The 22,261-nt window shown below is 46.3% G+C and overlaps 2 protein-coding genes across 3 annotated transcripts in view; one reads left to right on the top strand and one right to left on the bottom strand.

Moving 5' to 3' along the window:
- The window catches only part of LOC141047277 (uncharacterized), a 1,035,999-nt gene that overhangs the window by 323,781 nt on the left and 689,957 nt on the right, over window positions 1-22,261 (bottom strand). The gene's annotated exons all lie outside the window — the stretch shown is intronic.
- Window positions 1-22,261, top strand: part of LOC141047306 (uncharacterized) — a 39,634-nt gene that overhangs the window by 3,331 nt on the left and 14,042 nt on the right. For both annotated transcript variants that reach the window (XM_073542365.1, XM_073542366.1), the window contains exons 2-6: window positions 5,924-6,073; window positions 6,203-6,382; window positions 6,467-6,590; window positions 6,674-6,771; window positions 6,970-7,060. In XM_073542365.1, coding sequence (XP_073398466.1) covers window positions 5,924-6,073; window positions 6,203-6,382; window positions 6,467-6,590; window positions 6,674-6,771; window positions 6,970-7,060 — 643 coding nt within the window. The remainder of the gene's footprint in view (window positions 1-5,923; window positions 6,074-6,202; window positions 6,383-6,466; window positions 6,591-6,673; window positions 6,772-6,969; window positions 7,061-22,261) is intronic.

A 22,261-nucleotide genomic window follows, 5' to 3' on the forward strand; every position in this document is an offset into this window, starting at 1 on the left:
TGAAGGGTTGTTTGAAATTCTGGTCATGCCTTTCGGCTTGACGAATGCTCCAGCGGTCTTCCAAAACTTCATAAATCACGTGTTCTCTGATTTTATTGGACGTTTTTTGGTGGTATATTTGGATGACATATTGATCTATTCTCCTGATAAACAGACTCACATTGGTCATGTTCGGGCAGTTCTCCAAAGGCTCCGGGAGAACTGTCTCTTTGCTAAACTGGAAAAATGTTTGTTTTTTGTTCAGGAACTGTCGTTTCTGGGGTTCATCATGTCTGCTGAAGGGTATCGCATAGATCCTAATAAGGTGCAGGCCATTGGCGAGTGGAATCAAGCTTGTGATTTGAAGGCTCTGCAGTGTTTCCTAGGATTTGCCAATTACTATCGCAAATTTATAAAGGGGTTCTCACAGGTGGTTAAACCCCTCACAGACATGACTCAAAAGGGGGCCGGTATCAAGAATTGGTCAACCGCAGCAGTAGCGGCATTTCAGTTTTTAAAAACATGTTTCTTGTCGGCCCCGGTTCTTGTTCAACCGGACCCGTCTGAACCATTTATTGTTGAGGTAGATGCCTCAGAGGTGGGGGTGGGGGCGGTATTGTCCCAAGGACCCGCCACTTTGACCAATTTAAGACCTTGCGCCTTTTTCTCAAAAAAATTCTCTCCTGCGGAGAGAAACTATGATGTGGGAAATCGAGAACTTCTAGCCGTTAAGTTGGCCTTTGAAGAATGGAGGCATTTTTTGGAGGGGGCTGTCCATCCTATAACCGTAATAATGGACCACAAAAACCTAGCTTACATTGAATCAGCTAAGAGGTTGACTCCTAGACAGGCTAGATGGTCACTTTTTTTTTCCCAATTCAACTTCTCGATCACATTTCGGCCAGGTTCCAAAAATGTCAGAGCTGATGCCTTGTCACGCAGTCTTGATCCGGTGTCCCCCCCGGAACCTCCATCCTCCATTCTTCAGCCTGGGGTGGTGGTGGCAGGTATTTCAAATATGTTGGAACGAGAGATTCGGGAAGCCCAGTCTCTTGCACCGCCGGCCAAGCCGGTGGACAAACTTTTTGTGCCAGCTCAGCTTCGCCTTAAGGTCCTCCGGGATTCCCATGACTCAGTTCTGGGTGGACATCCAGGGATCTCGGCTACCCGGAAGGCCATTGCTAGAGTATTCTGGTGGTCTGCTTTAGCCTCTGATGTTGGGGAATATGTGTCTGCTTGTGATGTTTGTGCCCGAGCAAAAACCCCCCATAACCGGCTGGACGGGGAATTGGTACCACTGCCAATTCCTGAGAGACCATGGACACATTTGTCCATGGATTTCATCACCAACCTTCCCCCCTCCAAGGGTAATACCGTTGTCTGGAATGTGGTGGATAGGTTTAGTAAGCAGGCACATTTTGTACCGTTGGCAGCTCTACCTAATGCGGAAACATTGTCCAGATTGTTTGTTGAGCATGTGGTGCGGTTGCATGGGGTACCCTTGAATGTGGTGTCTGATAGAGGAGTGCAATTTGTTTCCAGATTTTGGAGGGCTTTTTGTAAAAGGTTGGGTATTGGTCTTTCCTTCTCATCCGCTTATCATCCAGAGACTAATGGGCAGACCGAGCGGACCAATCAGTCTCTGGAGCAAATTCTGCATTGCTTGACTCCAGACCGACAAGATGATTGGTGTTCTGTGTTACCGGTGGCTGAGTTTGCATTTAACAACCGAGTTAACCAGTCTACGGGTACATCTCCCTTTTTTTGCAATTATGGGTTTCATCCTCATTTTGGAGAATTTTCCCGTTTGAATTCTGGGTGTCCTGGGCCGGATGAGACGATCCAGCGGTTGGAGGAGGTATGGTGAGAGGTCCAGAGTAATATTACGAAAGCCCAGGATAAGTTTAAATTTTTTGCGGACAAAAAACGATCCGCGGGACCGATGTTGCAGATTGGGGATAAGGTATGGTTGTCCACCAAGAATATAAGACTCAAGGTCCCCTCTGTGAAACTTGGACCCAAGTTTATCGGTCCTTATTTAATTACCGAGGCAGTTAACCCGGTGGCTTTTCGGTTGCGTCTCCCGCCATCTCTGCGGATCCCAAATGTTTTTCATAAGGCCCTTTTGAAACCTGTGAGGTCCGCTGGGGAGGGATCATCAGCTTCACCAACACCGGTTTTGGTAGACGGGCAGTCGGAGTACGAGGTGGAACGAATTGTCGACTCCAGGTTGGTCCGTCGTGCAGTTCAATATCTGGTACATTGGAAAGGCTACGGTCCGGAGGAACGCTCGTGGGTTCCTGCTCGATCAGTTCTTGCGGATCAGATGGTCTGGGCCTTTCACGCCAAGTACCCTGAGAGACCCGGGGGTCCAGTGGCCCCCATTGAGAGGAGGGTACTGTCATGATCCAGGACGGGGTTTCGCTTTGGCCTGTCCTGGTCTGATTGGGGGTTAATTGTTCCGCCTCTCCCTGGCAGAGGGCGGCTATTTAATGCTCACTGGACCTAGGTCCAGTGTCAGTTATACTCCTGCCCTTGGCTGAGTTAGTTGACCTTGTGCGTACGTGTGCCTTGTGCCTGATATCTTGCTTGCTTGTTTGGTTTTGATTCGGTTCTGTCTCTGTTACGAGTTCTGCCTGTCCCTCTTGTACTGCGCTACCTCTCGAGTATGACTCTCTGCTTGTGACCCAACTTCTCTCTGCTCGTCCCCTTGGTACCGCGTCGCCCTCTTGTGTATGACCTTTGGCTTTGTCTGACCTCCCGTCTGTTTTCTCCTCCTGTACCTCGCTGTCCGTACTGTGAACGACCTCCGTTTTGCCTGACTCTGAGTTTGCTGTCTTCTCTGAAAGCAGGATGCTAAGCCCCGCCCCCTTGCAGTCACATGACCGTAGGTCCCATGCCGGCTTGCTAAACTTCATCACTAAGGTCCTGTGCACCTATACTTTCTGGCTATTCTGGTCCCCAGGGGTCCCTACAGTGCGGGTGAGTTCCTGCTCAGCGGAGGCTGTACGTCGGCGCTGTCAGAATCCTGATCGACTCAAAGGGGAAAATTAAGAATGCCCGTGAGGCATTCTGAATTAAATTAGAAAATAAACTGTCACACAACAATTCCAAGGAGGTGTGGTCAGGCATGATGCAGATAACTGGGTTTAAGGGTAGATCGGAGCGTGGGAAAGTGGATCTGCCCATGGCTAATGAAATGAACGAGTTCTTCAACAGATTTACCAACACATGTGCTGCGTTATCAAGAATGAGGGATGGAGCTGAGGAACGATCGACAGCATTGACATTGGATGATGAACTGCCCGCCTTCACTGTCTCCCCAAGCGATGTGAGGAAACAGTTTAGTAAACTAGTCATTGGCAAAGCAGCTGGGCCTGAAGGCCTCAGTCCACGTGTCCTAAAAGTGTGTGCAAACCAACTGGATAATGTCTTTCAGCTCTTGTTTAACAGGAGCCTACAATCTCAGAGAATACCAGTGCTGTGGAAGACCACTTGCTTGGTGCCAGTTCCCAAGGTCACCTTACCAACTTCCCTACATGACTATCATCCAGTGGCCTTAACATTGCATGCTATGAAGTCGTTGGAGAGAATAGTACTTGCCTACTTGTGCCCGAAGGTGAGGGCCTACACTGACCCCCTGCAGTTTGCATACCAGCAGAGGTTGGGGATGGATGATGCTGTAGTGTCTCTGCTACATACAATACATTCATTCTTGGACAATGAGGGAACTGCAGTGCGCGCCATGTTCTTTGACTTCTCTAGTGCCTTCAATACCTTACAGCCGCTCTTATTACGAAATAAGTTGACTGATATGACAGTGGATGAGGGAATGGTGAACTGGATAAGCTACTACCTGATGGACAGGCCACAGTTTGTAAGGATGGGGGAGGTGGTTTCTGGCAGTGTACGGAGCAGTGTGGGAGCTCCTCAGGGTACAGTGCTGTTGCCCTTCCTTTTCACATTTTATACAGCTGACTTTCAGTATAAATCCCATTTCTGTCACCTCCAAAAATTCTCAGATGACTCAGTGATTGTAGGGGGTATTGTGGGGGACCGGGGGGAGGAGGAATAGAGAAGGGTGGTTTCTGACTTTGTAGATTGGTGCCAGACTAACTGTCTAGAACTAAATGTAAAGAAAACCAAGGAGATGGTGGTGAGTTATAGAAGGAAAAAGGAGGAGTACTTACCGATCACTATTGCTGGCCAGGAGGTGGAGATGGTTGAGAGCTACAAATATTTGGGGGTTCACCTTGACAGTAAACTCGATTGGAAGTGTCATACAGAGAAGTTTCACAAGAAGGGAATGAGCAGACTGTACTTTCTGCGGAAGCTCAGGTCGTTCAATGTGTGCAGTAAAATGCTGGAAATGTTCTACCAGTCTGTGGTAGCGAGCGCCATCTTTTTTGCTATCTTTTGCTAGGGCAGTGGTGTGTGAGTAGCTGACGCTAATAAGCTCAACAAACTTATCAAGAAGGCAAGTGCGGCTGTTGGCCTCCATCTTGACTCTTTTGAGGAGGTAGTGGAAGATAGGATTCAGAAGAAGTGCAGGGTTATAATGCACAATAATACACACCCACTATACGGGCTGTTCTGAAATCAGAAGAGCACATTCAGCAGCTGTCTAATCCTACTAAGGTGCAAGAAGGAGAAATTCAGGAAATCATTTGTGCCTACTGCTATGGGGATGTATAACAATACACTAAGAGTGAAAGATGGCTACAACCTAGGGCTGGCACTCTAAGGGAAATGATCAGAGACATGTGTACCTTTGCTTGTTACGTATTGTGGTTAGTCATGTGCAAGATCTGTGTCTAGTAATTACTGTATGTAATGCTGTTCTTAAAGTTTTGTTTGTAATGCTGTTGTAACGCTGCTGTGATACCATAATTTCCCTTGGGATCAATAAAGTGTATCGTATCGTATCGTCTTGTTTGTGCAAACAAAAAAAGCTTTTATGAAAGCCTCAAACTTCTGTGTGTGAATCTGACATGAGATCTAACGTGAAAAACACACAAAAATAGAGCTTAGTTAAAGTTGGTATACATGCAGCATACAGTATAAACGCTTGTTCACTTTGGCCATAAAACAGTGAAAAACCTACAAGAAACTAAATAAAAGCTCTTCTATAACTAAATAAGTAAGAGCAAAAAGTGCATTCAAATAACACAGGGCTCTTAGTAATACATTTTTTGATCAAAAATCACATGAAAGCCATCTCTCCATCGCCAAGGTGACCCTGATCGAGATGGTTCTACACTGTCTAATATTAAAACCTTACCATGTGTCAAAGTCGACCTCAATGTGTGAGTAAGGGCAGACCAAAGAACCAGGTCCCGACCTAAAGACACCAGCCCGGGAGGCTTTTATATGTGATTTACAGCTCAAGAGGGTGAGGCCACATCCAGACTTGCACAGAATGCAAAAATTCAAAGAAAAAACCCCAAAAAATTGAGCTTAGTTAAAATTGGTATACATTCAGCATATAAATGAATGATAGAAAATTACAGTGCAGGTAAGACGGGAAACATTCATATAAATGGCCAGTGGGGATGGAGTCAGTGACGGACTCTGGCCAAATATGTTTCTAGAGCCGTAGTAGAAGATGAAGATGTCGTCCTCACCATGAAGTAGTTATTTCTCCTGTCCCGTGTAATGAATATCTCCTGCAGTATTACTAATGCCGATTCCAGTGTCGGTAAATGAGACGAGAATTAGCGTTATGGAAGATGAGTCTATGAGAAACGTATTCAGCTGCCGACTCCAAGGAAGAAACTGCTTGTTGTCTGTGGCCTAAATATATAGGTTTTATTAGTAGATGTAAAGAAGGAAACTAAATACTGTAAAATAATAAATCTCCTCATATGTTTCCCTTATTATCTCCAGTAATTGTATTATTACATAGGATTTTTATGATGTTACATCGGCTCATCTTCTCATTCAGGTCTCTACAATATCGGATCCTCTCAGTGAAGATCTTCTACATAAGAGAATTTTCCTGATTTACCCATCAAGGATGGATATGGACAGAGACAAGATGGCGGAGAGGATATTACACCTCACCCTAGAGATTCTCTTCCGGCTTACTGGAGAGGTGAGAGATTCTGATGATGTCACATTACATCATTCTTATCTATGGGAATAACAGATGGACAGAACTGGAGAGGTGAGGACTCTGTAAATGTCTGTTGTGAGATTTATTAATGCGTCTCTCCATAACCAGGATTACACAGTAGTAAAGAAGACCTCTAGGGAGTGCTGTCAGGACCCTGTGTCTGAGGTATGCGGAAGATCCCTGAGCCCAAACACGGGGCCTCCACCTCACCCCCTGATACATGAGGACATCAATGTCCAGAAGATTCTAGAACTCATCTTCAAGATGATTGAACTACTGACTGGAGAGGTGACACTGCTGGGAATGCTGGGATATTACACAGTAACACTATGAAGGGATCGGGGGGGATGACTGTATCATTGTATGTGTCAGGTTCCTATAAGGTGTCAGGACGTTGCCGTCTATTTCTCCATGGAGGAGTGGGAGTATTTAGAAGGACACAAAGATCTGTACAAGGACGTCATGATGGAGGTTCCCCAGCCCCTCACATCACCAGGTAATAGACAGGGCTAAATACACACAGCCTATAATTATCTGTATGTAAAGAATGAATTCAGTCCCTGTATGTGTTTCCTCCAGATCTATCCAGTAAGAGGACAACACCAGAGAGATGTCCCCGTCCTCTTCTTCTACAGGACTGTAAACAAGAAGATCCCAGTGTTCCTCAGAATCATCAGGTAGATGGAGAGAAGGTGTCATGAGATCTTCCCTATGATGTGTAGATGGCTGTGAAGGTCTTGTGCTCAGTCTTGTTTTATCCACCAGTATTATATGTTTTATACTTGTGTAATGAGAACGGTGGAGATGGCAGGATTAGAGCTGATCATAGATGTGACTTCTCCATCTGTCTGTGACTTTTACATTATTTGTTTCAGGGTGAAGATCTGACCCATATTAATACTACAGAGACATATGTGAGGGGTGATGAGCGGTGTAAAGAGGAGATTCCTACATATGGCTACCCAGGTGAGTAGTAACCATTAAATGCAGAGAAGTCACAGATTCTTCTCAGTCACCAGCTGTGACTGCTTTATCGGTCTTGTAGTCCGGCCGTATCACAATTGGGTGATCACCATTTTGCCTCCTGACCACAACATTCATCTTTACCCAAAACTGTTCAAATGACTTTGGGAATTGAAAGCCCTTTTCTATAAAACTTACCACCTGGAGGATCCACCTTCCACCTGGGATTAGAAGACGCTGACCCTTACCTGCCCAGATCTGTAAACTACAAAGCCAAATAAAAACGTACATAGAATGTGCTGATAAGTTAGAAAATCACTTAAATTTAAAGCATTATGATGGGTCTGTAAGAGAAAGCGGAGGGTAATGATGCTGTTAGCTTACTAGATCCCTGTGATCTTATTGCATTAATCTACCTTCTCTCCCTTCTGTGCTGCTGAATGTGGTCATATGGTCCCTACAAGACCAGGTCCAGTCTTTGTGGGAAAACTTTGCTTTCATGATCAGCATCATTAAAAGTGCAGTGAGGCCAAGTGTGAATTTCTGTACAATAACAACAGAGTTTCCCTTTATCCTGACTTTTCAATTTGTATTAAAACTATCTAATGTCAAGGAGGATTGTGATAAACGACAGGAAAACCATTACACCTGTGCCATGATATATCTCTAAGCTGTGCGAGGCTGAGGGCTGTAATATACATGTATTCCCGCCTGCAGGAGATGTGTTGGCATGGTTCGAGCCCTGGTTTCATGGATTCACTCCACGTCATAAATTCCATTCTGTTTTCGATCCTAAGGAATTCAGATTACTGCACAATCTCTCCTGAAATGGGGGCAATACTTTCTCTACACATCTGGTCAGGACTCATAGTAGCTCCAATGGTCCACCACAAATGAGTGCAAGTCTGGTTAAGTGTTGGAGTTCTCCCCTCAAACATATGTTGTTGTTGGGGATGTAACATCATTTTTTATTCTAAGTCTTTTTTTTACAGGTTCATTCTGTATGATAGTTTGATTGCGGTGGGATCGGCCTACCTCACTTATGTGAGTCTGTAACTCCCTGAGAGTCTTAGAAAAAAGCTCTCCATCGCCTCTTCCAAATGCCTAAGATTTAAATTTAAAGTGAACCCTTCAGCAGGATTGTGCACAGTAACCTACAGACACTGTCAGGTTGACGCAGTTATACTGATTACATTGATACTGGATTGATGAAATCCGTCTTGTGGTTGTTGGTTAATCTTTATTTTTAGTTTTCAGTTAATTAGATTCTCGTGCTCTGGGGCGGGGCTGTGGGCGGGGCTGCAGGTGGGTCTGTGCTTACATATTCATCTGTATTGGCTTATGACAGGTTACTGATCCCTCAGTGACCTGCCCCCCATTTTTACATAATACATATAGTAGCATTGATATTATTGTTGATAATGCCTATAATACTGTGGCTATTTTGAGGCTTAGAAAATTTTTTTACATCCAGCAAAATGTCACCGGAGGCGCCTGTCCAGCATCATCTATCTCTTACTTATAGATGCTACTGCGAAGGCGCCACCATCGCTGGTGACATTTTGCTGGATGTAATTTTTTTCTAAGCCTTACAATAGCCACAATATTATAGGCATTATCAACAATAATATCAATGCTATTATATGCATTACTAGATATGAACCCATTCTACGCCCGGGTGGCGAGCATTTTTATTGTTATATGGTCTCCTATCCTGGTATGCATGGCACCCCTCATCCCTATCCTGCTATGCATGGTCCCCTCACCCCCTCAAATCCTGGTATGCATGGTCCTCTCACCCCCCAGTCCTGGTATGCATGGTCCCCTCACCCCCCAATCCTGGAATGCATGGTCCCCTCACCCCCCAATCCTGGTATGCCTGGTCCCCTCACCCCCATATCCTGGTATGCATGCTACACCTCACCCCCCTATCCTGGTATGCATGGTCCCCTTACCCCCCAATGCTGGTATGCATGGTCCCCTTACCCCCCAATCCTGGTATGCTTGGTCCCCTCACCCTTCAATCCTGGTATGCATGGTCCCGTCACCCCCTGTCCTGGTATACATGCTACCTCTCACCCCCCTATCCTGATATATATATGGTCCCCCTCACCCCTATTAAACTGCACACATAAAAAAACCAAGCAAACATTAATGCTCACCTTTCTTCCCAGTGCCCCAGCGCTGTCCCGTTCTACCAGAGGCCGGGGGAGGAGTGCGGCCGGAGTACGCGCATGCCCATACTGCGCTGGCCAACGCCATATTGCTGAAGACACACTGCAAATGTGTCTTCAGTAAAATGGCGCCGGATAGCGCTATGCGCATGCGCGTTTCCACTGCACTCCTGCCCCAGTCTCCGGCAGAAGGGAAGCGCCGCGGCAACGCTCCTCCCGGTCAGGTAAGTATGTAAGTATGGTGCTGGACATCGCGGTATGCATTCAGTGTGTACGCATACCGCGATCTCCGGCGCCATACACACTCCTCTTACTGCTGGATGCCTCCTTCTGTCTGGAGCCAGACTGCACAGGCGCGTCGCGTTTGCGCAGTCTATAAAGGCTTCAGACAGAGTGATGCTTACAGCGTTATATTATATATGTAAAATAGAGGGCAGGTCACTGAAGGATCAGTAACCTGTCATAAGCCAATACAGATGCATATGTAATCAGAGCACCACATAACGCCCTGACCACAGCCCCATGCACAGGCTGCCAACAGCCCCACCCCAAAGCGCGAGCATCTCATTAACTGAAAACTACAAATACAGATGAAACAACAACCACAAGGTGGATTTCATCTACCAAGGCATCATTGTAATCAGTATAACGGCGCCGACCTGACAGTGTCTGTAGGTTACTGTGCACAGTCCTGCTGACAGGTTCCCTTTAAGACATCTCACAGTTCTCTTTAAATGTGTAATATTTCTTCTTGAAACTCATCTGACAGAAAATATTGGACCTTATGATAGTTTAGATTGTGAAGTCACCGAGCCCCATACTCTAATTATCCCAGAGAGGTTTCACCACTAGTTACTCATTTATTACTGATGAAGACTGTTGAGTTTGATCATTTCAGTAGATGTGTTATTGTCTATAGTCACAGTTCTCGACTACAGTAGTTAGTGTCCAAAATACTCTGATTTAACCTCTTCCTACAGCCAGTTTTGTGTTCTTAATCAGGCCCATTTTTTTAAATCTGATGTGTGTCACTTTATGTGGTGATAACTTTGGAATTATTCACAAAGAATAATAGAAAACAAATGGATCTTGTACACTACTGTCTGGGCACATGGCAGTGTTCAGAAGGGAGGGAGCACCATTTAGGTATTTGAATGAATATCTAGCTGGAATAGTTTGCACACACAATGTATTGAGTCACCTGGCAGCTCAAATGATGTCCACCATGAACATGCTTGGCACGATCTTCTCTGCTTTCCAGATCCCAAGGATTGCCTTGCTCATCACCCTTTAACACCCTTAAATGGATCTGGAACTTACACTGGGACCTTTAGGCTTGGACCATGTTTTTCTGTGGCATTAGATGGTAAGAAGAATTGTGGTATTAGATAGCAAGAAGAAAAGTCAGGTAGCTGGGTCAGAACCAGAAGGACAGAATCCAGAATCTGAAGACACAAGAGTTGCCAGTAAACGGGCAACGGTCATAACAGTAAACAAATACACAAGCCGCAAGCTCAGCACAGAGAACTGAACCAGATGAGAACAACGCTGTTTCTGGCAGATTCCGGCAATGTGCTTTGAGCTTTAGTAGGGTGTGGTACTTTCTAATTGGCTGAAGTTGGGAGCAGATTACTCCAGCTGGACAACAGGAACAGATCCCAGATGAGATTGGACACACCATATGCCGAAGCCCTAATATAACTAAATGACAGAAAACCAAAATAGTCGAAATCCCCATAAGGTGATTCCATTTCATAGATTAATTCACTGAGGGTTATAGTCTATACACGTGATCAAAATTGTCGGTACCCCTCGTTTACTGACAGAAAAACCCACAATGGTCACAGAAATAACTTGAATCTGACAAAAGTAATAATAAATAAAAGTCTAATAAAAAGGAACAAATGAAAGTCAGACATTGCTTTTCAACTCTGCTTTCACAGAATTTTTAAAAACATAAAACTCATGAAGTAGGCCTGGACAGAAATGATGGTACTCCTGAAAATAATGTGACAAAAGGGACATGTTAAATCAAGGTGTGTCCACTAATTATCATCACAGGGGTCTACAATGTTGGAATCAGTGAGTGACCTGTATATAGGCTACAGATACTCAATGTGCTGTTTGGTGACATGGTGTGTATCATGGACTAGAGGAAGCAAAGGAAAGAGGTGTCTCAGGAGATTAGAAAGAAAATTATAGACAAACATGTTAAAGGTAAAAGCTATAAGACCAGCTCCAAGCAGCTTGATGTTCCTGTGACTACAGTTGCACATATTATTCAGAAATGTAAGCTCCATGGGACTGTAGCAATCCTCCCTGGACACTGCCGCAGGAGGAAAATTGATAACAAATCAAAGAGACGGATAATACGAATGGTAATAAATGAGCCCAGAAAAACTTCTAAACAGATTAAAGGTGAACTTTAAGCTCAAGGAACATTAGTGTAAGATCGCACCATCCGTCATTGTACGAGCCAAAATGGACTTCATGGGAGACTACCAAGGAGGACAACATTGTTCAAAAAAAAAATCATAAAAAAGCCAGACTGGAATTTGCCAAGCTACATGTTGACAAGCCACAAAGGTCCTGGGAGAATGTCCTATGGACAGATGAGACAAAAATGGAACTTTTTGGCAAGGCACATCAACTCTATGTTCACAGTCGGAAAAATGAAGCATATCAAGAAAAGAACACTGTCACTACTGTGAAACATGGAGGAAGCTCTGTTATGTTCTGGGGCTGCTTTGCTGCATCTGGCTCAGGGTGTCTAGAATCTGTGCAGGGTACAATGAAATCTCTAGGGATTCTAAAGAGAAATGTGCTGCCCAGTGTCAGAAAGTGTAACAACCCTGCTGGCATCACTGCATGGCCTCCCATCCCCGCACACCAACTTACTCACTGCTCCAGGTCATGTGGTGATTTCTGTCTGCTGCCAGCTCCATGCACTATGCCTCTTGTTTCCTTGCTTTCTCTCTTCATGTTTCCTGACTGTGTGTATAGGGATGCGGACACATCTGAACTCTCTGCTTCTTATGCAGTCAGGGTGCACCGGTCTAAGCTGTCCCCGACCAATCACCTGGAGTCCTTTACTATATAGAGTTGCCACACCCACTAACCCTTGCCTGTGCAATGTCTCTACTCAGTTAGCTCCTTGCCTGAGTAGCTTTACTCCTAGCTTTTTCTTGTGCACTCTTAGTGCCCGCCAGGAGGCTTATATCCTGGTCCCTGTATCCTTCAGTTCCTGTTCTTTGTCTCGTACTGTTTCCCTGTCTGAACTCTGTTCTACCTCTGTTTGTCAGTCTCCTTGTCTGTGGTTCCTTTTCCTGCTGAAGATACTAAGGAGGAGGTCCAATTTACTTGGCATAATGGGCTGAAGTTGGACTCAGTGAAGGTGTCTTCAGTTCCCAGGGGGACGGCTGATGTAGAGGTCAAGACAGAAGCTTCCAAATCCCTGCTTTTTGCTAACCAGGAGGAGGAGGTCCTGGTCCTCGTATCTTCAGTGTTGGGAGCTGACCACGCTGGGCACAAAGAGACTTGGCAACCTGAAATCCCTGATGTCACACTTGCCTCATCCTACCTGAGGAGTGCTATGATAGCTCTAACTGTGTGTGCCCCTATCCTTCTTCTACAAGTTATTCTGGCGGGCTTGAAGAAGAGGGGCCTAAAGAGGGTACTGTAACAACCCTGCTGGCATCAAGCCGTGCCCGCCTGACCTGTGTCTGAAGCCGTGCCCGCCTGACCTGTGTCTGAAGCCGTGCCCGCCTGTCCTGTGTCTCAAGCTGTGTCCACCTGTCCTGTGTCTCCAAGCCACGCCCACTTGCCCAGTGTCTCCAAGTCACGCCTGCTTGCCCAGTGTCTCCAGGCCATGCCTGCTTACCCAATGTCTCCAAGCCACGCCTGCTTGCACAGTGTCCCAGCCGTGCCTGTCGTACCTACCTGCCTGCCTGTCTGTAGCTTCTATCCAAGTGACTTGTCCCTGAGTGGGATCAGCAGCCACAGGCAGACACCACCCTGGAGTGGCACCCGACAGCTATCTGCCGCACAAGCCTGACCTCACCATCAGAGGCTCCAGTGAAGACCGAGGTAGCTGTCGTAGTCACGCCCCTTCCAGGGTAGTCTGGTTTGTGGCACAGTGGGGCCACAACTCCCCGGCTCGCACCAACCAGCCAAGGCGCAAGCGTGACAGAAAGCTTAGTCACAGTCGCAGGTCATGGGTCTTGCAACAGGATAATTACCCAAAACACACAGCTAAAAACACCCAATAATGGCTAAGAGGAAAACATTGGACTATTCTGAAGTGACCTTCTATGAGCCCTGATCTAAATCCTATTGAGCATCATTGTAAAGAGCTGAAACATGCTGTCTGGAAAAGGCAACCTTCAAACATGAGACAACTGGAGCAGTTTGCTCTTGAGGAGTGGGACAAAATACCTGTCAAGAGGGGCAGAATAGTGATGGGTGAGCACTAGGGATGAGCGATATTGCCCAATATCGTATCGGAATTCAGATTTCCAATATTGGAAAATATTGGATTTCGGAATTTCCAATTTCCGATATCAATGCAAGTCAATGGGAGAAAAAAAATCAGAATTACAAAATGACCACTACAGTGCTATATAATGGATAAAATGGAGGGAAAACACCTCAGGATAATGGGGAAAGAGTTTGCAGAGGCAGAGGAGCTTAAAAATCGCTAGAAAAATGCACAGAGCGAAAGCTGTAGCAGGAAAACTGGTCGCCATCTAATTAACAGCAGTGTTTTTTCTTTGGGTTAGGATTAGTTTGGGTAGGGTTTATGCTTAGTAGGGTAAGGGTAAGGGATAGGGGTTAGTAGGGTTAGGGGTTAGGGTTAGTTAGGGTTAGGGTTAGTTAGGGTTAGTAGAGTCAGGGTTTATGGTTAGGGTTATGCTTATAGTTAGCAGGGTTAGGGGTTAGTAGGGTTAGGGTTTAGGGTAATGCTTATGGTTAGTAGGGTTAGGGGTTAGGGTTAGTAGGGTTAGGGGTTATGGTTATGGTTAATTAGTTATGGTTAGTAGGGTTAGGGGTTAGGATTAGTAGGGTTAGGGGTTAGGATTAGTAGGGTTATGGTTAGGGGTTAGGGTTAGTGTTAGTAGGGTTAGGGTAAGGGTTAGGGTTAGTAGAGTCAGGGTTTACATTTAGGGTTATGCTTATAGTTAGTAGGGTTAGGGGTTAGGGTTAATAGGGTTAGGGTTATGCTTATGGTTAGTAGGGTTAGGGTTAGGTGTTAGGGTTAGGGGTTATGGCTAGTAGGGTTAGGGGTTAGGATTAGTAGGGTTAGGGGTTAGGATTAGTGGGGTTAAGGTTAGGGGTTAGGGTTAGTAGGGTTAGGGTTAGTTAGGGTTAGTAGAGTCAGGGTTTACAGTTAGGGTTATGCTTATAGTTAGTAGGGTTAGGGGTTAGGGTTAGGGTTTAGGGTTATGCTTATGGTTAGTAGGGTTAGGGTTAGTAGGGTTAGGATTACAGTTATGCTTACGGTTATCAGGGTTAGGATTTAGGGTTAGTAGGGTAAGGGTTAGAGGTTAGGGTTAGTGGTTAGGGTTAGTTAGGGTTAGGGTTATTGGTAAGGGTTAGGGGTTAGGGATAGTTATGGTTAGGGTTAGAGACTCAGAGGTGGAAGGATTATGGGATTTCCAATTTCCAATGTGAAAAAAATATCGGAATCGGAAATCGGAATTCCGATATCGCAAATATCGGGCCAATTTCCGATATTTCAATATTGGAAAGCTCATCCCTAGCGAGCACTAAAATGCTCGGGTGATCATTGCTCGGGTTGAGCAAATTGGGATACTCGGGTACTCGGACAGAACAACGAGCCCAATGTAAGTCTATAGGAGACCCGAGCATTTTTACTGCGATCCCCGGAGGGTCCTTTAGAGGTCTAAAAACTTCTGAAAATGATGGAAACACTGCTGAAATGATATGGGGACATCATGGGAATCGCCCCTGGAAGCATTCCTGACTCCTGTTCACAGCTTTAAACAATGTTGTCAGAGTATCATGCCATTTTTACTGGTGCACCCAAAACATACCAAAACGAATTTTGTTGGGAAATATGTTAAGGTACATCCTTTCCAGGTTAATGACTTGCATATAAGGCAAAATAATTAACCCCAGACCAAACTGTTCCTCTGCCACTTGGGCTGTGTTCAGACGCAAGCGTTTTTGAAGCGTTTTTCAACTTTAACATTGCTTTCAACCAATACTAATATATTCACTGGGAAATGTCATTGTAACATTTAACAACCGTAGCTGGCCATGTGGTGTGTGACACATAAGGAGACACATCTTGTTTCATTTGTGAAGGAGGGACTGTTAAAGTCACAAAGGCTATTTTTAGAGGGGCATCAGGCGGCATTAATATTCTTAAAGGGCTATTATTAAACAGTGGGTCTCCTATGCTGTTATTGCCTATGCAGTGAGTGGCTGCGCTGCCAAGAATAACAACGCACCCCAATACCCCTTTCACAAGATGTCCAGGAGGGCTTCTTTAAAAAATGTTCCATTAAATGCAAGGCCTGCCCTGCTACCAAGTCATATGCACCCCAATAAGCTTTTGAACCCACATACTGGATGGGCACAGGAAAATTCCACTTCACATTATTCATTTTTTACTCCCATTCTGTTTTCTTATGCATTGACTGCAAGGCCTGCCCTGCTACCAAGTCATATGCACCCCAATAAGCCTTTGAACCCACATACTGGATGGGCACAGGAAAATTTACTTCACATTATTCATTTTTTACTCCCATTCTGTTTTCTTATGCATTGACTGCAAGGCCTGCCCTGCTACCAAGTCTTATGCACCCCAATAACCCCAATCCCCTCCTTGGAAGAAACATGTAGGAGTGCCTCTTAGCACAAAATGTCCCATTGAAAAGGTGCAGGTCTCCTAGACGTGGAATGCCCATACACTAATTGTGTTGGCTGGCAAACATTTTCCCCTGTGGGGTACACCTCAACCTTTTCCATAACAAGTATATTACGACCAGCAAATCCACCCACCCTTGTTCGGAATTCGACACTGGCTGTAGCAGCACAGAACAAGTTAACACTGGTGATCTAGTGGCAGCGGATGATGAGACGTGGAGGAAGGCCTCATTAAAAACTAGGCCCAATTTAAAGGAGTGGGTCTCCTAGACTCGTAATGCCCATACACTAAGTGCATGGGCTGACAGAAATTTCCCCCTGGGGGAGTAAAATTGTTAAAAATATTTTATGGGCATCATAGACACCTTTGCCAAATATTGGACTGGCTGTAGCAGCACAGAACCCGTTAACCCTGCTGATCTAGTGGTGGAGAATGAGGAGACATAATGATAAATCATACTGAAATCAAACAAATGCATTAAAAATGTGAATCCACCTATGAAAGAAAATAGCAAAAGGGAGGGGCGAACACAGGTTCATAGATATGAAGCCAGAATGTGTTCAACAAGATGTTTGTCCCTAGCAACAGCTCAGAGGCAGGGATATAAATTAAAATATAATATAATAGGATTTCACTATTTTTATATGGAAGAGGTATACACTAGGTCATAAAAGGATGTTCCACAGATAGGAAAAATGGAAAATATAAGAATAAATGGGAAGAATATACATACATCTCATTTGTGTGAGATTTCCCCTGGGGGAGTAACATTTGTTTTGGTTTAAAATTAGTAACGGGCATCATAAAAACACCCTTGCCAAAAATTGGACTGCCTGTAGCAGCACAGAACACGTTAACCCTGGTTATCTAGTTGCGGAGAATGAGGAGACATTGATAAAGGCCTCAGTAAAAACTAGGCCCAGTGTAAAGGAGCAGGTCTCCTAGACTTGGAACGCCCATACACGCAGTGCATGAGCTGACAAACATTTCCTCATGGGGGGTACATTTTTTAAAAAGATACTATGGGCATCATAGACACCCTTGGCAAAAATTGGACTGCCTGTAGCAGCACAGAACACGTTAACCCTGGTCATCTAGTGGTGGAGAATGAGGAGACATAATGATAAATCATACTGAAATCAAACAAATTAAAAAAAATGTGAATCCACCTATGAAACAAAATAACAAAAGGGAGAGGTGAATGTGTCCGAGGTATGTTTGTCCCTAGCAACAGCTCAGAGACAGAGATATGTTAAAATATAATAGTATTTCAATATTTTTCTATTGTAGAGGTATACACTAGGTCCTAAGAGGATAGTCCAGAGATAGTAAAATTGGAAAATATAAGAATAAATGGGAAGAACATACGTACATCTCATTTTTCTGAAAGTTCCCCCAGGGGGAGTAACATTAGTTTTGGTTTCAAATTAGTAACGGGCATCATAAAAACACCCTTGTCAAAAATTGAGGAACTTTTGCATCACCGAATACATTCACCCTGGTGTTCTACTGGTTGTGGAGGATGTGGATGAGGATAAGGAGGAGGATAACACCAAACAGACCAAATCAGGAAGTGGATACCCATGTGTGGTTGAGAAGAGGTGCATGAGAATACACCACAAAAAAAGACAATGTGAGTCAGCCTGTCAGCATTGTCAGTTGACAGGCGGATGCGCTTATCTGTTGTAATTCCACCAGCGGCACTAAAAACCCTCTCTGACAACACAAGCAGCAGGGCAGGCCAGGACCTCCAAGGCATAGAGAGCTAGTTCATGTCACGTGTCCAGCTTGGATACTCAATAATTAAAAGGCACAGAGGAATGCCGGAGGACGTTTGTACGATCTGCAATGTACTCCCTAACCATCTTCCCAAACATTGCACTTCTCTTGACAGCACCCCTTGCCTCTGTGGCGGCACAATGGGAGAGTCTGAGAAAACTGTCCCAGAACTTTACCATTGTTCCCCTGCCTGAGCTGGATTGTACTTCTTTCTTTCTCGTTTGAACTCCTTGGCTGTACAACAAACTCTGACGTCTGCTGCCAGCGTTCTCACAAGGGACGTTTTTCAGTAATTCTGCTACAAGGGCCCTCTGGTACAGCAACATTTTTGTAAACCTGTGTGCCTCTGGAAGAAGAGTTTGAAAGTTTTCCTTGTAGCGTGGGTCTAGAAGTGTCACCAACCAGTAATGAGTGTCACCAAAATTTTTTATATTGCGAGGGTCACAGGAAACGCAGCGCAACATAAAGGCAGCCATGCGTGCCAGACTACTAACAGGCAAGACTTCCGTGTCCTCACCAACAGGACTACTGACCATGCTGTCCTCATCCTCTTCCTCCCTGTCCTCAGGCCTTCCCCGCTGAACAGATGGTATGACAGCTTTGCTTGTAGTACCGTCTATAGCGCATGAAAGTAGCTCCTGTTCTTCCTCCTCCTCATTGTGTACCAATCCACATTGCAACGACATGAGGTTGGGCTGAGTGTAATCACCCTGTATGGTTCCTTGCTCCATGTCCTTGTGCTCTGCCAGCAATGTATCATCTTTAATTGTGAGCAGAGAGGTTTTCAGAATGCTGAGAAGTGGGATGATGATGCTAATTATGGCGTCATCGCTGCTCACCATCGTGGTGCAGTCCTCAAAGTTCTGGAGGATGGTACATACAGTATGTGTCACACTCACGCCCTGACTGTTGAACATGAGCCAGTGGGTTGTGGCCCCACTGAGCCACAAACCAGACTACCCTGGAAGGGGCATGACTAAGACAGCTGCCTTGATTTTCACTGGAGCCTCTGATGGTGAGGTCAGGCTTGTGGGGCAGGCAGGAGCCACTCCAGGGTGGTGTCTGGCTGTGGCTGCTGATCCCACTTGGGGAGACAACGGCATGACTGAGACACTGGCAGGTGGGCATGGCTTGAGACAATGGCAGGCGGGCACGGCTTGAGACACAGAGCAAGCGGGCACGGCTTGAGATACAGGGTAAGCAGGTAGGCATGGCTGAGACACAGGGCAAGCAGGAACAGCTGAAACACAGGGCAAGCAGGTAGGTGTGTGTGAAGGAACAGATAGAGACCTGGTCACACAGGAGGTGCAGGTACTGGTACTGGCAGGAAGGAGTGGTGTATGGAGGAACAGGTTTGGACCTGTTCACACAGGAGGTGCAGGTACAGGTACTGGCAGGAAGGAGTGATGTATGGAGGAACAGGTTTGGACCTGTTCACACAGGAGTAGCAGGTACGGGTACCGACAGGAAAGAGTGGAATATGATGGAACAGGTTTGGGACTGTTCACATAGGAGGAGCACGTACAGATACAGGCAGTAAGAAGTGGAGAATGAAGGACCAGGTTTGGACCTGTTCACACAGTAGGAGAACTGCAAGGCTGCGGAAAATAGCTGGAGAGCAGCAGCAGGAGCAGGCAGAGTCACAAGGGTGCAAAGCAGGCAGAGCCGCAAGGATGCGGAGAAGGCAGAGCCGCCAGGGTGCGGAGAAGGCAGAGCCGCCAGGGTGCGGAGCAGGTAGAGCCGCAAGGGTATTGAGCAGGCAGAACCACAAGGGTGCTGAGCACAAGCAGACAGGGAGGACACAAGGAAAGACACAGCAGGGAAAGAAGCCAAAGACAAGGAGACTGACAGACGAAGGTAGGACAGAGTTCAGACAAGGTAATAGTGGGAGACAAGGAACAGGACCAAGGAAACAGGGACCAGAGTAAACACAGATACTAAGCAAGGCTAGGAGCTACAGCACAGGGATCAGGATATTCTGCCTCCTGGATGATGGAAAGACAGGTACAAGACAAAGCAAAGACAAAGACACAGAGACCAGGATATTCTGCCTCCTGGAGGGCAGACAGAGAGAACCAAGCAAGGCTAGGAGTAAGACCTCCAGAGTGGGAGATACCCAGAACAAGACCTGGCAGCTCAGTAGCAAGACACTAACTGAGTGAACACATTGCACAGGGAGAGTCCACTGGGTGGACCTGCCCCAAATAGCAGAGACCTCTTGACGATTGGCTGGGAGCACATTAGGCAGGTGCACACTGATTTCATAAGAACCAGAGAGTGCCGGCACCGCGCCCCTATGCACACAGCCAGGAAGCATGCAGAGAGCAAGCAGGAAGCAAGAGGTACAGAGCATGGAGCTGGCAGCAGACAGAAATCACAGCATGGCCTGGAGCAGTGATCAAGTTGGTGAGCGGGGAATGGGAGGCCATGCAGCGATATCAGCAGGGTTGTTACAGTACCCCACCTTTACTGCCCCTCTTCTTCAAGCCCACCAGAATAACTTGTAGAAGAAGGACAGGAGCACACATAGTCAGAGCCACCACAACATTCCCTGGGTAGGAAGAGGTAGGTGTGACATTAGGGATCTCAGGTTGCCAAATCTCTTTGTGTCCAGCAAGGTCAGCTTCCCACACTGAAGATACATGGGCCAGGACTCCTTTCATCTGGTTGACAGAAAGCATGGCCTCGGAAGCTTCTGTTTTGACCTCAACATCAACCGGCCCCTGGAAACTGAAGACACCTTCACTGGATCCAACTTCAACCCATTAACCTAAGAAAATTGGACCACCTCCTTTGGATCAGAGGGAAGCTCCTTGGCCTTGGCATCTTCACCAGCCAGCCAAATGGAAGCTGAGGGTACCCGTCCAGTATACATTTTCTGCCCGTTATTTAGAGAAAACTGGATCTCTCCCACCGGGTTGGTGAAAAACGGGGACACATAAGCCTCTGTTCCAAACTCTTCATCCACCTGCAGCATAGAATCCAAAGGCATGTTTACAGGAAGCATGTTCTGCCCATGGTCCAGAGAAAAACTTTCAAGTGACAGGGATGTTCCTTGGAACTGGTCACTGGTATTGTCACTGGAGATGTGTGAGGAGAATGCCACCGTTTCCCCTTCTTCGGAGACGTCCTCACACCTTGACTCGACGACTAGCAGACCAGGCAAAGAAGACGACCTTGCTGACTGACTCTTACGCAAGGGAACCAGACACCTCTTGTCACTTGGTTGTTTCAACCAAAGCACTGTACTGGGTCCCCACACATAAATGGGTACAAGGATCTCTGGCTCAAAATGACCCATGGGCACACCAGACAGCAAATGGAAGATGAACTTCTTCGTGTATAGTGCTCCTGTAGTTGTCCTTGCAGGACTAGACTGTTCACAAATAGGGCTCGGCCATCTCTAGACAACGCCCACGCCAGTTTTGGGAGCTGCAAGACAGAAACCACACACTGGCTCTGTATGGCTGGCGGCTTAAACACACCAAAGCTCCCTGAAGGCAGAGAAACAGTCATTGGCTTTAATGGAGGGGAAGTACGGTCACCAAGGGCAGCCTCTCCTACTGGCCCAAGGTTCTGGAGCTTTAGATCCTCTGGACAGAGGCCGTCCGGGTGTTCCTCACAACTGCAGCGACACCGTATGCCCTTCTTACGGCGGGTTTCAGGCTGCTGCTTTGCCTACCCATTCATATCAACCTTCTTAGGTTTAATTTGGGTAGCTGCATTAACAGGTAGAGTAACTGGAAGGTCACAGATGGTCTTGGTCTGGCGTGGCGGTTTCTTCACAGGTTTCGCCCGTCTGGAGCGCCTCTCAGATCTAGACAGGGAAGACTTCGCAGGAGCAGCTGGATGAGGCACATCAAAGACTCTACAGAAGGCCACCAGGAAGGCCTCTAGGTTCATGACGATAGGATCCCCTGCTTCCCAGAGGGGACAGATCCATAGTAAAGCATCTCCTGCTAGGTAGGACATGATGTATCCCACCTTGACCCAGTCAGAGAGGAAACAAGCTGCATTCTGCAGGATGTAGTGCAAGCACTTTTCCAGGAACCCTTGGCACTCAGTAGGATTCCCATAGAACCTAGGCGGGTCTGCTGGGTCGTGCTCCTCATAAGCCAGGAGTTGATTGTAGAGAGCCTGGGAGACTATGATTGGGTCAGATGTCTCATCAATCTGAACCACCCTTGGTGGAACAAATTTTTCAGGTTGCTCATGGTGCTCTGCGAGCGGAAGGACATAGGACTCAACGTGGACCATGGCTCGTGCAAACTGTCAGGCTCATGCCCTGACTGCTGGACGTGAGCCGGTGAGTTGTGGCCCCACTGTGCCACAAACCAGACTACCCTGGAAGGGACGTGA

The sequence above is a fragment of the Dendrobates tinctorius genome, unplaced genomic scaffold, assembly GCF_039654945.1.
Source record: "Dendrobates tinctorius isolate UK_male_01 unplaced genomic scaffold, ASM3965494v1 ptg000126l, whole genome shotgun sequence".
Taxonomy (NCBI): Eukaryota; Metazoa; Chordata; class Amphibia; order Anura; family Dendrobatidae; genus Dendrobates; species Dendrobates tinctorius.